The sequence below is a fragment of the Miniopterus schreibersii genome, assembly GCF_964146895.1.
Source record: "Miniopterus schreibersii genome assembly, chromosome: 9".
NCBI lineage: Eukaryota > Metazoa > Chordata > Mammalia > Chiroptera > Miniopteridae > Miniopterus > Miniopterus schreibersii.
In genome coordinates this window covers 58,613,105-58,626,914 of record NC_138118.1, presented here as the reverse complement: position 1 = coordinate 58,626,914, position 13,810 = coordinate 58,613,105, and the positions used below count along the sequence as shown (strand labels likewise).

The 13,810-nt window shown below is 32.9% G+C and overlaps 1 protein-coding gene across 6 annotated transcripts in view; it reads left to right on the top strand.

The window, feature by feature from the left end:
- The window catches only part of KRIT1 (KRIT1 ankyrin repeat containing), a 35,285-nt gene that overhangs the window by 18,144 nt on the left and 3,331 nt on the right, over nucleotides 1-13,810 (top strand). For all 6 annotated transcript variants that reach the window (XM_081147855.1, XM_081147856.1, XM_081147853.1 and 3 more), the window contains 5 exons: nucleotides 293-449; nucleotides 1,493-1,644; nucleotides 5,996-6,162; nucleotides 6,940-7,027; nucleotides 7,717-7,923. In XM_081147855.1, coding sequence (XP_081003981.1) covers nucleotides 293-449; nucleotides 1,493-1,644; nucleotides 5,996-6,162; nucleotides 6,940-7,027; nucleotides 7,717-7,923 — 771 coding nt within the window. The remainder of the gene's footprint in view (nucleotides 1-292; nucleotides 450-1,492; nucleotides 1,645-5,995; nucleotides 6,163-6,939; nucleotides 7,028-7,716; nucleotides 7,924-13,810) is intronic.

The window sequence follows — 13,810 nt, the reverse complement described above, 5'->3', positions numbered from 1 at the left end:
ATAACAGCTTTAAAAATCCTCTCAGAAGATTTTGAAGCTGAGTTTTTAAAAACTCATTTGCCTTAGTTTTTCAAACTTATTTGACCATGGAGAACATGTTAGAAAATATAAATAATGGAAGTAAAATTTTTAAAAGTATTGCCAGCAGATTCTCACTTAAAGCAGTTTTTCTGATATTTTCCATGTTAGAAATCTATATTAAGCAGATGAAGTTGAAATTAAAGCATTTTGTTGGATTGGGTTGTATATTTTCTAACCAGGTTGCATAATTTATTATCATTCTTTGTTCTAGTATGAAAAAGTTCGAATATACAGAATGGATGGATCATACCGTTCTGTTGAACTGAAGCATGGAAATAATACCACAGTGCAGCAGATAATGGAAGGAATGCGTCTCTCTCAAGAGACACAGCAATATTTCACTATTTGGATCTGTTCAGAAAACCTCAGTAAGGAAGTTGCTATTTTGTTGAGTGAACCTCATTATTCCTTTGTCGAGAGTGGGTTGATAAATGTCAATATAACATCAGTTTATTAATGACTTAAATTTTGAAATGATACAGTGTTCTTCTCTTTTATATAAATTATTAGTGCTCAAACTGTTGAAACAGGTAAGCCTCTGGACCCGCCCTACCCCTGACTTCATTCAAACAATGATTTAAGGGCTAAAGACCAAAACCTTTCTTCTCTGGCAATGGAATTTGATTCAAATGCCGTTAAACATGGTGCTCATCCAACTTACCTTTATTTTCAGTACTCAAAGTAATACACATTTTCTTTCTTTATATTTTCTTTCAAATCTTTTTATTTAAAATCAGTCTAATGTCACTGTAGATGTGTCTCTCAAAGTATTGCAAATACATAAAGGATTTAATTGAGGTTGTGATTGGTTATCTAATGGTTTAATTGTATTTTTTTAAGCCAAATACTACTAATTGTATCACAATTAAATAGACTGTCATGGAATTAAGAATCTTAAATAGACTTAATAAATTGTATTTCTTTTAAGAATTATTCTCATAATTCTTATTATATATATATATATTTTTTAAATCCTCACCAAAGGATGTTTTTTCCATTGCTTTTCAGAGAGAGTTGAAAGGAGGGGTGGGGAGAGAGAGAAACATTGATGTGAGAGAGACACATCGATTGGTTGCCTCCCACACATGCCCCAACCTGGGCTAGGGATTGAGCCTGCAACCTAGGTACATGCCCTTGGCCAGAATCAAACCTGGGACCCTTCAGTCCTCAGGCCAATGCTCTTAACGCCTGAGCCAAACCAGCTAGGGCAATTCTTATATTCTTAAAAACAAAAACAATTAACCTCAAGTTGGGTAGTAAATTGATTAAAGTCAGTGTTGATAAAAGTTTAGACTTTTAATTTGTGCGTGTTCAGTAATTAAGTGCAGAGAGTTTAATACAAAGTTTCTGTGCATTGATATAATTTATTTATGTTTACATTATCATTTATAAAAGGAAAGATATTTTTCAGGCCTTCAACTTAAACCTTATCATAAACCCTTGCAACATGTTCGGGACTGGCCAGAAATACTTGCTGAATTGACTAATTTGGATCCCCAAAGGGAAACACCACAGCTTTTCTTACGAAGAGATGTGAGACTTCCTTTGGAAGTTGAAAAAAAGGTTTGCTTGGAAATCTTATTTACAGTCATGTAAATGTACAGTGTTTATTGAGTTCCTATGGTAGGCACTAGAAGCAGAAATTGTGCTCTTCCTATGCGGGTGGGGTTTACTTTTGTTTTCTGTTCAATCCTCACATCCCTTTGGTAAGTGGTAGACTTTGAGTCAGACTACTTTATAAAGCTCCTGGATGGTTTTTCTGTTTTTACCTCCATTGTCCTAGAATACAAAAGAAATAAGAGACTCTATACTAAAGAGAATTAGCAACCAGATGGAAGACGGATTATACAAAAAAAATTTTTTTCAGAATAGTTAAAAAGTATAGTGTCAAAGGTAAACTTAATAACGTTAGAGGAGAGGTGATATAATGCAATCTGAAGGATGAATGGACAAAGAAGAAACCTAATGGAGGTATTACAAGTTAAACTAGGTATGATAGTCTAAATACAGTGGTAACTATAAAAATTGGGCTAGGATGGGAGTTCTGAATTCTCATAACTGTGAAAAAAATATACAGTGCATTTCCTTATTCTTTATTCAAGGAAATATTAACCACATCAGCTCGAGAAAGTTTCATTGACCATGTCCAAACTTGTGACTGACTACTCATATTGTTCCTCTTAGATAGATTTGATCCTGTTAGCCAAATATATTGGAAGGTATATAAAAATTTGTATGAAATATACCCAAAACTAAGATATTGGTTATTCATTAAAAATATGTTAGAATCACAAATAGAATGAAAGAAATAAAACCACTTGATCTTCTCAATCAACATAGAAAATTAGGAATAGACAGGAACTTCAATATGATAAATGGCATTTATGAAAACTCACAACTAACATCATACTCAATATTGAAAGACTGACAACATTCCTCTTTAAGATCTGAAACTGGACAAGGATGCCTGTTTTTACCACTGCTATTTAACACAGTACTAGAAGTTTTAGCCAGAGCAGTTAGACAAAAAAAGAAAAGGAAAGAAAAGGTACAAAAGGTATCCAAATAGGAAAGGAGAAACTAAAACTGTTTCTATTCATAAATGACATGATCCTATATTTTGGAAATCCCTAAGAATCCACAAGAAAGCTATTAGATTCAACAAAGTTGTAGGGTAGAAAAATCAGTTGTTTCTATATACCAGCAACAGACGGTCCAAAAAAGGAAATCCATTAAAAAAGCATTAAAAGAATAAAATACCTAGGAACACTTTTAATAAAAGAGGTGCAAGCCTTGTATAATGAAAACTACAAAAACTTACTGAAAAAAATTAAAGAAGACTTAAGTAACTGGAAAAACATTCCATGTTCAAGGATAAGAAGGTTTAATATCCTTAAGATGATACTAGCAAAGTGATCTGATACAATGCAGTCCCTAACAAAATTCCAATGACCTCTTGTGTGGAAATGGAAAAGACAGTCCTCAAATTCATACGAAATAGCAAAGGGCTTTAAATAGCCAAAACAGCCTTGAAAAAGAGAATAAAGTTGGGGGACTCACATTTTCTAATTTTGAAACTTGTTAAACCATAAAACTTTTAGAAGAAAACATATGGGTAAATCTTTAAATTTGGCAGTGGATTTTTTGTAGATGTGACACCAAAAGCATAAAAAACAGATACATTGGACTTCATCAAAATTAAAACCATTGTAAATAAAAAGACATTATCAAGCAAGTGAAAAGATAACTGACAGAATGGGAGAAAATATTTGCAAATCATGTATCTGAAAAGGGTTTACTATATAGAATGTATAAAGAACTACAATTCAACAACAAAAAGACAGCCCAATTAAATTGGGCAAAGGACTTGAATAACATTTCTCCAGGAAATACAAATGAGATATCAGTTCAAACCCACTAAAATGGCTATAATAATAAAAATTTATAAAGGAAAATGACAGGTATTGGTGAAGATGCAGAGAAATTGGAACCCTTTTACATTGCAGGTGGGAATGTAAAATGGTGCAGTTGCTATGGAAAAGAGTTTAGTGATTCTTCAAAAAACTAAACAATTACCATATGATCCAGCAATTTCACTCCTAGGCATATACCTGAAGAATTGAAAACAAGAAATCAAACAGATACCTGTATCTCAGTGTTCATGGCAGCACTATTCACAATAGTCAGAAAGGTGGAAACAAAGTGTCCATCAACAGATAAATGGATAAACAAAATATATGTATATTTATACATATATATATATATCTACAATGAAATAGTATTCAGCCATAAAAAGGAATGAAGTTCTTATACATGCCGTGACACGGATAAACCTTGAAAACGTTATGCTAAATGAAATAACCCAGACAAAAAGGGATAAATATTGTATGATTCTGCTTACATTAAGTATTTAAAACAGGCAAATTAATGAACATGGAAAGTAGATTAGTGGTTGCCACAGGTGAATGGTGCAGGGAGAACAAGGAGTTATTGCTTAATTGTTACAGATTTTATTTGGGTGATGAAAAGTTGTGAAAATAGTGGTTGGTGATGATTGCTCAACATTGTAATAAATGTCACTAAATTATATACTTAAAAATGGTTAAAATGGAAAATTTTTTTGTTATATTTTAATAGTTTTAAAAAATGTATTCATGAAATCTATAAATAATGTAAGTATACTTAGTCTGTCTTCCTTCTCCACCTAAGTAATATTTTAAAAGTTGACTGATAGAGAAAAAGAGCAATAATGATACTTAGATGATAAATTGCATAATTATCTTATAAATAATATAAAGTGGGCTCAAGTGAAAAAAAAGCAAGGGTTAGTAAATACTTAAGATAAATCGGAATGTCATGATCAACTGGTAAAAAGTAGTTGTGTTCTTTCACTTATTATCTAATTAAGAAAGTCCTGTTTGTGCCATCTGAAAAATAGAAGAATTACATTTATTGGTTAGCATCATTCTTTTAGGATGAAAATAGCCTGATTTCATTTAAAAGGAACAATTGTTTATGAATTCTCACTGAACATACTATTAGAAATTATAACTCAGCTGAAACTCTTCAAATTCACTAAGTCGACATTTTATTTCAATCTTTTTTCCAACATTTTATTTTGAGACATTAAAAACCCATAGGAAAGCTGAAAAAGTAAGAAAATTTACATCATATACCATTCATTAAATCACTAATTTAATATTTTGCTACATTTGCTTCCTCTTTTCTCCCTTTTCTTTGTGAACCATTTAAAAGTGAGTTGCAGACATTATGGCATTTCATTCCTGCATATTTCAACATACATCTCCCAAGGACATACCTATATACTACACTACCCTTTACAACCTAATAAAATTAATAATTCCATAACATCTAGTATCAGATACTCAGATCTAGTCAAGGTTCATGCTTTGCATTTGATTATCTCTTCAGTCTCTTGTAATCTAGAACGATTCCCTCCATTGTTTTCTATGAAATTCTATTTTTTATATTATGGAGTATTATAAGATATTATTTTAGTTAGTATGACAAAAATAATCTTTACCATAAAAAGTTTGGATCATTGTGAGTTATATTTGTAAGTATTTTAAGTATTCATTCAGAAACTGTAGTTGGTGATTATTTCCAAGTGGAACTATATTCTACAGAGTAGCATTTTTTAGTCGGTTAGTCTTACTGGATAAAGTGAAACTTTAAAAGTTTTTAAAACCTAAAAAAAGAATGCTCTCCATTAGTGTTACTTGAAAGTGCAAAGTATTTTTAGTCAAAACCTGTTTGTCTTCAACTTTTTAAATTACACTACATGTACCCTTCTGGGAATTAACACACTTCCTTTTATCTTCTTTGAGTTTATCTACTGTGTTGTGTGAAGCATGAATAGAAAAATGTTTGAGAAATATAAAGAATTTAAATAAACTTGTGCTAGAAATTACCCATATCCATACACCGATGAAAATTTTATTGGACTGTAAATCAGAGGTTAGCAAACTATGGCCTATTGCCATATCTAACCTGCTGCCTATATATATCCTGCAAGTTATTAATGGTTGAAAAAAATTCAAAAGAACTGTATTTCATGTCATGTGACAATTTTATGAAATTCAAATTTCAGTATCCATGTATAGAGCATTATTGGAATACTGCCACACCCATTTGTTGCTGTATTGCATGTAGCTGCTTTTGCACTAACAATAGCAGCTGAGTTACTTATAAGAGACTATATGGCTCATGAAGCTTAAAATAGTACTGTCTGACCCTTAATAGAAAAAAATTTTCAACCCCTGCTCTTAAGCAGTAACCACTTATTTATATATAAATATGTAATTTTTTGCTTTTCCTTTTAGATAATGACAAGTTGTACATTTATAACAGGAAATTGTAGCTTAACAACCAAATTATTCTTTTTTCTTTTAAGATTGAAGACCCACTAGCTATTCTTATTCTCTTTGACGAAGCCAGATATAATTTATTGAAGGGCTTTTATACAGCTCTTGATGCCAAACTGATAACATTGGCAAGTCTGTTGTTGCAAATAGTTTATGGAAATTATGAGAGTAAGAAACACAAGCAAGGTTTCCTAAAGTAAGTATTTCATATAATGTGTGGTCTTGTGCTATGCTTAAGATTCAGTTTAACCAAGAAAGTTTAGAAATATTTATATATTAGTTTGGAATTAAATATAGTCAGCCCTCTGTATCTGTGGATTCCACATTTACAGATTCAGCCAATCACAGGTTGAACCCACGCATACAGAGGGCTGACTAAGGGGCTGAGCATCCTTAGGAGTCCTGGAACCAACCCCCCTCAGATACCAAGGGACAACTATCATACAGGGCATGGAATGAGAAGGAAAAAACCAAAAAACTGTGGTAAAGCATTCTTTAAGTTATACTCTCTCCAAATTATTTTTCTTATATTTCACTATAGTTTGATAATCCTTATACTTTCTAAATTTTATACTTTCTTTTTTAACATATGTTTAAAGAAGTTCACTAAAATTTGAATGAGTAATAGAAAAATGTTATAAGGCATATGCATTTAGTAATCCCACCACAAAACTAGTTTCATGTTTCATGTTGAGAGAAGACGGTGAGATTTTAGCACATCTAAAGTTAGTTTATTGTTTTAAATTTTTTAAAATATTTTGTGGCTATTGAGAGAAGAAACATTTCTCTAAATTGAGCTATGTTAAGATTGTAGCTTTTGTTTAAAATTTTTTTAGAGCTCTCTGATATTTTACAACATAGTATTTTTTAGTTCAAAAATCAAGTTACTTAAAGCCTTTTGTGTCTAAATGATTATATTACTTTAGCTACTAAAGGTAATTTATTTAAAAGATGTTGGCATATTTGCTTACAGTGAAGAAAATCTAAAATCCATTGTACCCATTACCAAATTGAAAAGTAAGGCACCTCACTGGACAAACCGAATACTTCATGAATACAAGGTAAGCTGTTTAATAGAACTGACCAGACATTTTATAAGACAGTTGAAACTTTGTTAATATTATTAGTATGTTTTAAACATGGTATATAAAACATATAGTCCTGAAATTAAAAATGGATCTTCTGGTTGACATGCCTAAAACTGAAAGGAAGATATGTTTTGGGTTTTTTAAATTTTAAATTTATTTTAAAGAGAGAGGAAGGGGAAGAGAGAGAGAGATGTCTTTGTGAGAGAGAAGCATCGATTGGTTGCCTCCTTTACTTGCTTTGATCCAGGGATCGAACCCAAATCGTTTTGGTATACGGGATGACACATCAACCAACCAAGCCAGCCGGCCAGGGCAAGGAATACATTTTTATTTTTAATTTAGATTCTTTCAATAAATACCTTCTGTATGCTGGATACTGTGGTAAGGGCTAGTGATTTTTTAAAAAACATAATATCTCTGTCCATGAGTCACTTGAAAAACCTGATAGAATAGACCAAAAAAATATATTTTTAGACCTTGATATTTCCTTTTTTTAAAAAAATGTAAAATATGAAGAGAAAAATTGCTCTTGGGATAATGTCACACAGTTTTTTTCTTCTTGGGGGCAGCCCCGATTTTAGGAACTGCTTAATTGACCTATTTGGATTACCAAAGGTACCTTCTCCTTTCACATCTCTTTATTTTACTTTATTTGGTTTTAGAACCTTAGTACGAGTGAGGGTGTCAGTAAAGAAATGCATCACCTTCAGCGCATGTTCTTACAGAATTGTTGGGAAATTCCTACATATGGAGCAGCTTTTTTCACAGGACAGATATTTACAAAGGCAAGCCCCAGCAATCATAAAGTCATCCCTGTGTATGTAGGAGTGAATATAAAAGGACTTCATCTCCTCAACATGGAAACCAAGGTAGATTTTCAGCTGTTTTTGACCAATCACATTTTATAATATCTAAAATAACAGTATCTGCCTATATGAGGAATTTAGAAATGGCATATATAGAAGTCTGTTCGTTGCGGTTTCATTTTTAATAGCAAAGGATGGGGACGGGTTGTGTGAAAACTAAATGATTATCAATAGGTGTTAACACGTTAATTATAGTACATTTCTACATTGAAATACCTTGCGGCCATACAAAAGAATGAAGAATATTTTTGTGTAGAATGATCTCCAAGATAGATGTATTTAGTGGGGGAGGGAGAGGTGCTGAACCATATGTAATATGCTACCCTTTGTGTAAAAATGGGGGAAGTAGATACTTATCCAAAGAAAACCAAAACACTAACTCAAAGAAATATACACCACCATGTTCAATGTAGCATTTTTTACCGTGGTAAAGATATGGAAACAACCTAATGCATAAAGAAAATGGTAATACACACACACACACACACACACGGAATATTATTTAGCCATAAAAAGAAATGAAATCTTGCCATTTGCAACATGGATGGACCTTGAGGGCATTATGCTAAGTGACATAAGTTAGACTGAGAAAGACAAATACCATTCATTTATATGTGGAATATTACCAAAAAAGACAAAACTAATGTGTTATATGTCAATTATAGCTCAGTTTTTAAAAATTGCGGGGAAGTGAACACTATATTTACGTAAATATCTATTGCTTGTGAAGCATAAAGTCTCTTGAAGCCTTTAGAGAAGGGAACCAGGAAACTGGTAACAAGAGTAGGAAGGATACTTTTCACTCTATGCCATTTGCAACTTGTGATTATATTGCATATTTTAAAAATCAATTAGATTTAAATGAAAAAGATACATAATTGAAGAGGAAAATACAGTATCTGACACAGAAGCTTCATTTGAAAATTAGAATTAGTTACAAAAATCTTTTGAGCAGACAGGATGAAGTGTGGAAGGGATTATGAATACCCGTTGGAAGACATCAACTTGTTACTCTGTTGTGCTCCTTTTTCCAGTCGAAATCACTATAATATAAAATATGGGGTCATCAGTTATTTTTAGTATATTTACATTTTATAGGATGATCAACTTTCTAGTTTGTATAGGAAGCTAATAAAAATCAAATATATTTTGTTCAGTTAGATTTCTCAAGAATAGAACATTTTCCAAGTCAGTTAAAGTAATAACAAAGCTCATACATTAATAGAACCAGTGGCTTAGAAACATGGAACAGACTGATGAATCTCAGAGGGAAGGGGGTGTGGGGGGTGGGAAGAGATTAACCAAAGAATTTATATGCATATACACATAGCCTATGGACACAGACAGTAATGTGGGGAAGCCTGGGGCAGGGCGAGGACTGGGTGGAGGGAGGCAACGGGAGGAGTGTATCTTTAATACTCTCAACAATAAAGACTTTTTAAAAAAACATACTTTAGGCTAGGAAATTTCATCATAAACCTAATTTTTTTTTTGAATCCTCACCCGAGGATATTTTCCATTGCTTTTCAGAGAGTGGGTGGAGGGGGAGAGAAAAACATCAAGCATCGATGTGAGAGAGAGAGACATCGGTTGATTGGTTGCCTCCTGCCCTCACCCCAACCCAGAGGCCATGGGTTGAGCCTGCAACCTAGATGTGTGCCCTTGGCTGGAATTGAACCCAGGACCCTTCAGACTGAGGGCCGACGCTCTAACCACTGAGCCGAACTGGCTAGGGCCATAAACCTAATTTTTATTTTCATCATTTTTATAAGTATTATGAATCATGTAACTTCTGAAAGTATCCTAATCGCAGTTTGGTCATTTCATGATAACTCAAGATCATCCTTATGGACAGCAGTTATTTTACCATGCTGTTAGATATGCCTGTGAATGGAGGTAGAGAGTATATAGGGACATCAGGCAGAATAGGGACTGACTTCAGTAATTCACCTCAAACTTGACTTTTTTTCCTTTAATCCTCACCTGAGGATATTTTTTCCATTGCTTTTTAGAGAGTGTAAAAAGGTGGGGGAAGAGAGAGAGAAACATCGATTGGTTGCCTCCCACACATGTCTCAACCAGAGCCAGGGATCAAGCCTGCAACCGAGGTATGTGCCCTTAGCTAGAATCAAACCCAGGACCCTTTGGTTCCCAGGCCGACACACTGACTAATGAGCCAAACCAGCTAGGGCTGAAACTTGATTTTTTTAAGTTTATTTTTCAATTACAGTTGACATACAATATTATATTAGTTTTAGGTATACAACATAGTGATTAGACATTTATATACTTTACTAAGTGGTCACCCCAGTAATTCTCATACCCATCTGACACCATCTACAGCTATTACAGTATTATTGTCTATATTCCCTATGCTGTACTTTGCATCCCAAAGACTGTTTTTATGTCTGGCAGTTTGCACATCTTAATCCCTTTCACCTTTTCAACCATCCCCTCCAGTGCCCCTCCCATCTGGCAACTATCAGTTTGTTCTCTTTGAGTTTGTTTCTGTTTTGTTTGTATTGTTTTTCAAATTCTACATATGAGTGAAACCATATGATACTTGTCTTTCTTTGTCTAACTTATTTCACTTAGCATAATTTTTTTTAAGTGTCTGATGTCAGCTTGTTTTTGGATTATTTGCTTATCATTTTCTGTTTCAACTATTTTAGTGACACAAAATAGCTTTTTATTAGCTTGTAATAACCACTTTTTATGTTGTTAAAGAAAATGAAGGAGAAATTCCCCTCGCCATTTCAAGAAATTTTTCCTCTGCTACTTTAAAGTATTTTATACCAGTGTTTACAAATCCTTCATTGAAGTGGATGGTAGTGCTGAGGGTGTAATGCTGAGCCTTTTCTCTGTACTCTACTTTATGTTTGACTTTTAGCATCCAAATGATGATTCAGCAATATCTTATACCATTTCATATTATGAATAATATTAACAGTCTGCTTTTTCAGGATAAGATGTTCATTTTCTAGAAATATAAATAGAAATAGTGTGCTTGGGAATATAAAAAGATGATTGAACCCAAGGGTAATGATGTTTTCTGTCCACATAATCATTATCTTGTGCTCTGTAAGTCACTTATAAATTTATAGCACCTGTGAAAGCTCTAAAGGATTACATTTTCTAATCATCACAGGTGGGAGCAATCAACTTGTCCTCATTTGTCTTAGATTCACCAACATCTGCCAGGGTTGAATTTGACAAGCTTACTTAAACATCTTTATCAGCGAAAATACTTTCATTTGCATATAAAATCTACATGAAATACAATAGCTTCAGAGATTAATTCTGAGGAACAGCCATAGAATACAGCTGTGGGCTGTTTTTATATCATTTCTACCTTCTATATTTTGTTTCTTTTTGAAATATTGAAGGTTGTCCATCAGAAAATATAGCTCAACCAATTTCATATTCTCATCAGAGACTTGTCTGTTCTACTTACTTAAAATGTAGACACTACTGAATAGATAAATACACTGTGTTGTGGTTGAGTGTTTTACTATAGTGAATGCATTGCAGGCTTCCTAACTGAATTATACTTGTTGATATATCTTCAGCCTTAATAGTATCACTGCCAATGGATTGTTCTTTGCTAATGTCAATTTAGACCATAATGCCCCTCTGAAATAAAAGTGCTTTTTAAAATACCCATACATGCTATTCTTTGTGATTACTTGTCAACATCACAATTTCTCCTGTCTGTCCTGGTCAGCTATGTGGTACTGCTGTGGTTTTCCATTTTCTGCTCTCAAGTATCCCTGCCATTTCTCTTGTGCTTTTTTAAACACTTTGCCCTTTTTATGTTTTACCTCCTAATGAGAGCTACTTTTTCCTTCTGGAGCAGATAGATCTCTCAAAACCATAATGTGGACTCTGGCTCTTTAACCCCATTAGCTGTTTTTATTATTGTGGATTTCTCAAGAATTCCTTTTCCCCTGTACATTGGCTTTTAACAACAAAACCTTTAGTTTTAACTTGTGGTCTCAGTACTTTTATTGGTAATTTAACTTCCACATAGTTGAGTTGGTATACCACAGATGTATGTTTTCCTTATTTTAAACTGTGTTGAGGCTATATTAATGGACTATTTCCTGCCCCTTGATTAAACAAATTTCAGGTGACTGATCTTCAAAAGATAGGCAATTTGATGTATTATGAAATCTCAACTCAGTGTTTCAGTGTGCACCTTGGTAAATAGCTATTTTATCATATCCTATCTATAAAGTTATATTTTACAATATAAATGTAGATAGCTAATTTTACACAAGAATGTTACTAGTTTCCCATTATATATGATAGTCATATAAATTAATTATACTGTTTTATTTATAGAAAACCTCACTTTTAAAATACCTTAAATCATTAACTTTTTAGCATATCCTTAGTTTATTATTTATAATCATTAAGTCAAGAACTGTTAGTCATAGAAAGCTAATGTTTCTAAACATACATATTTTAAAGGATGGCATGAACACTGTGTATACAGAATATATTTTTAGGGCAAGGAAATGCAAGTTACTGCTGGGAGAGAATTATTAAAAAATAATCAAAAGAATATATTGAATGCCTACTTACATATACCATTATGTTAGGAAAGTATAAGCATAGGTTGCTCTAATGTTTTTTAAAAATAGTTCTGTTGAACTTACGAAGAGTATATTTTTAAGTATGCTTATTTTTACAATAAATATATCAGTATACTTATTTTCAGTGAGATGAAATTGCCTAAGTCAACATGTTACTCCATTACATAAATTTCAGATCTGAAAGTACTGTGTGAATATTCAAAAGATACTGAATAAAGTAAAAGGAATTGTTTTAACATGCAGAAAGTAAAGACTTGTAATACATTTAATTTTCTTGAAATTCACTGATATAATGGTCATCTTTTTTATTCCTCAGCTTTAACTGAGAGAGAATTGACATACAACATTGTGTAAGTTTAAGGTGTACAACACGTTGGTTTGATAGACATATATTGTGAAATGATTACCACAGTAGCATTAGCTAACACCTCCATCACATCATATAATTACCATTTCTTTTTTGTAGTGAGAACATTTAAGATCATTTAGCAACTTTCAGATATATAGTAGAGTATTACTTACTATAGTCCCCATGCTGTACATTAGATCCACAGAACTTATTCATCTTTTAACTGAAAGTTTGTACTCTGTAACCAACATCCCTTGGATTTCCCTCACCCACCAGCCCCTAGTAACCACCATTCTACTCTCTGATTCTAACAGTTCAGGTTTTTTTAGATGCCACATACAAGTGATATCATACAGTATTTGTCTTTCTCTATCTGACTTTTTAATTTTTTTTAAAGGCAAATCAGACTTTATTTATTTATTTATTTATTTATTTATTTTAATATATCTTTATTGATTTCAGAGACAGAGGAAGGGAGAGAGAGAGTTGAAACATCAATGATGAGAGAGTTGTCATTGATTGGCTGCCTCCTGTACCCCCCTAACTGGGGCTCGAGCCCACAACCTGGGCATGTCCCCTGACCGGGAATTGAGCCATGATCTCCTGGATCCTAGGTCCATGCTCAACCGCTGAGCCTGGCCAGGCTCTTTATCTGACTTTTAAATTCCACACACAAGTGATATCATATAGTATTTGTAATGTAATGCCCTTAGGGTCCATTCATGTGGATGCAAATGACAGGATTTCCTTATTTCTCATAGTTGAATAATATTCATATATGCACATACATGTATACATATATACACATACATACCACTGAATGAGCATCTTTTAAAATTTTTGTCAAACTGATAAAAAGAATATCATTGCTTAAGGCAGTATCCTGAGAGTCTACCATATATGTAGCTCTGTACTGCAGGCTGTGTGTAGTTAGTATGGTGCG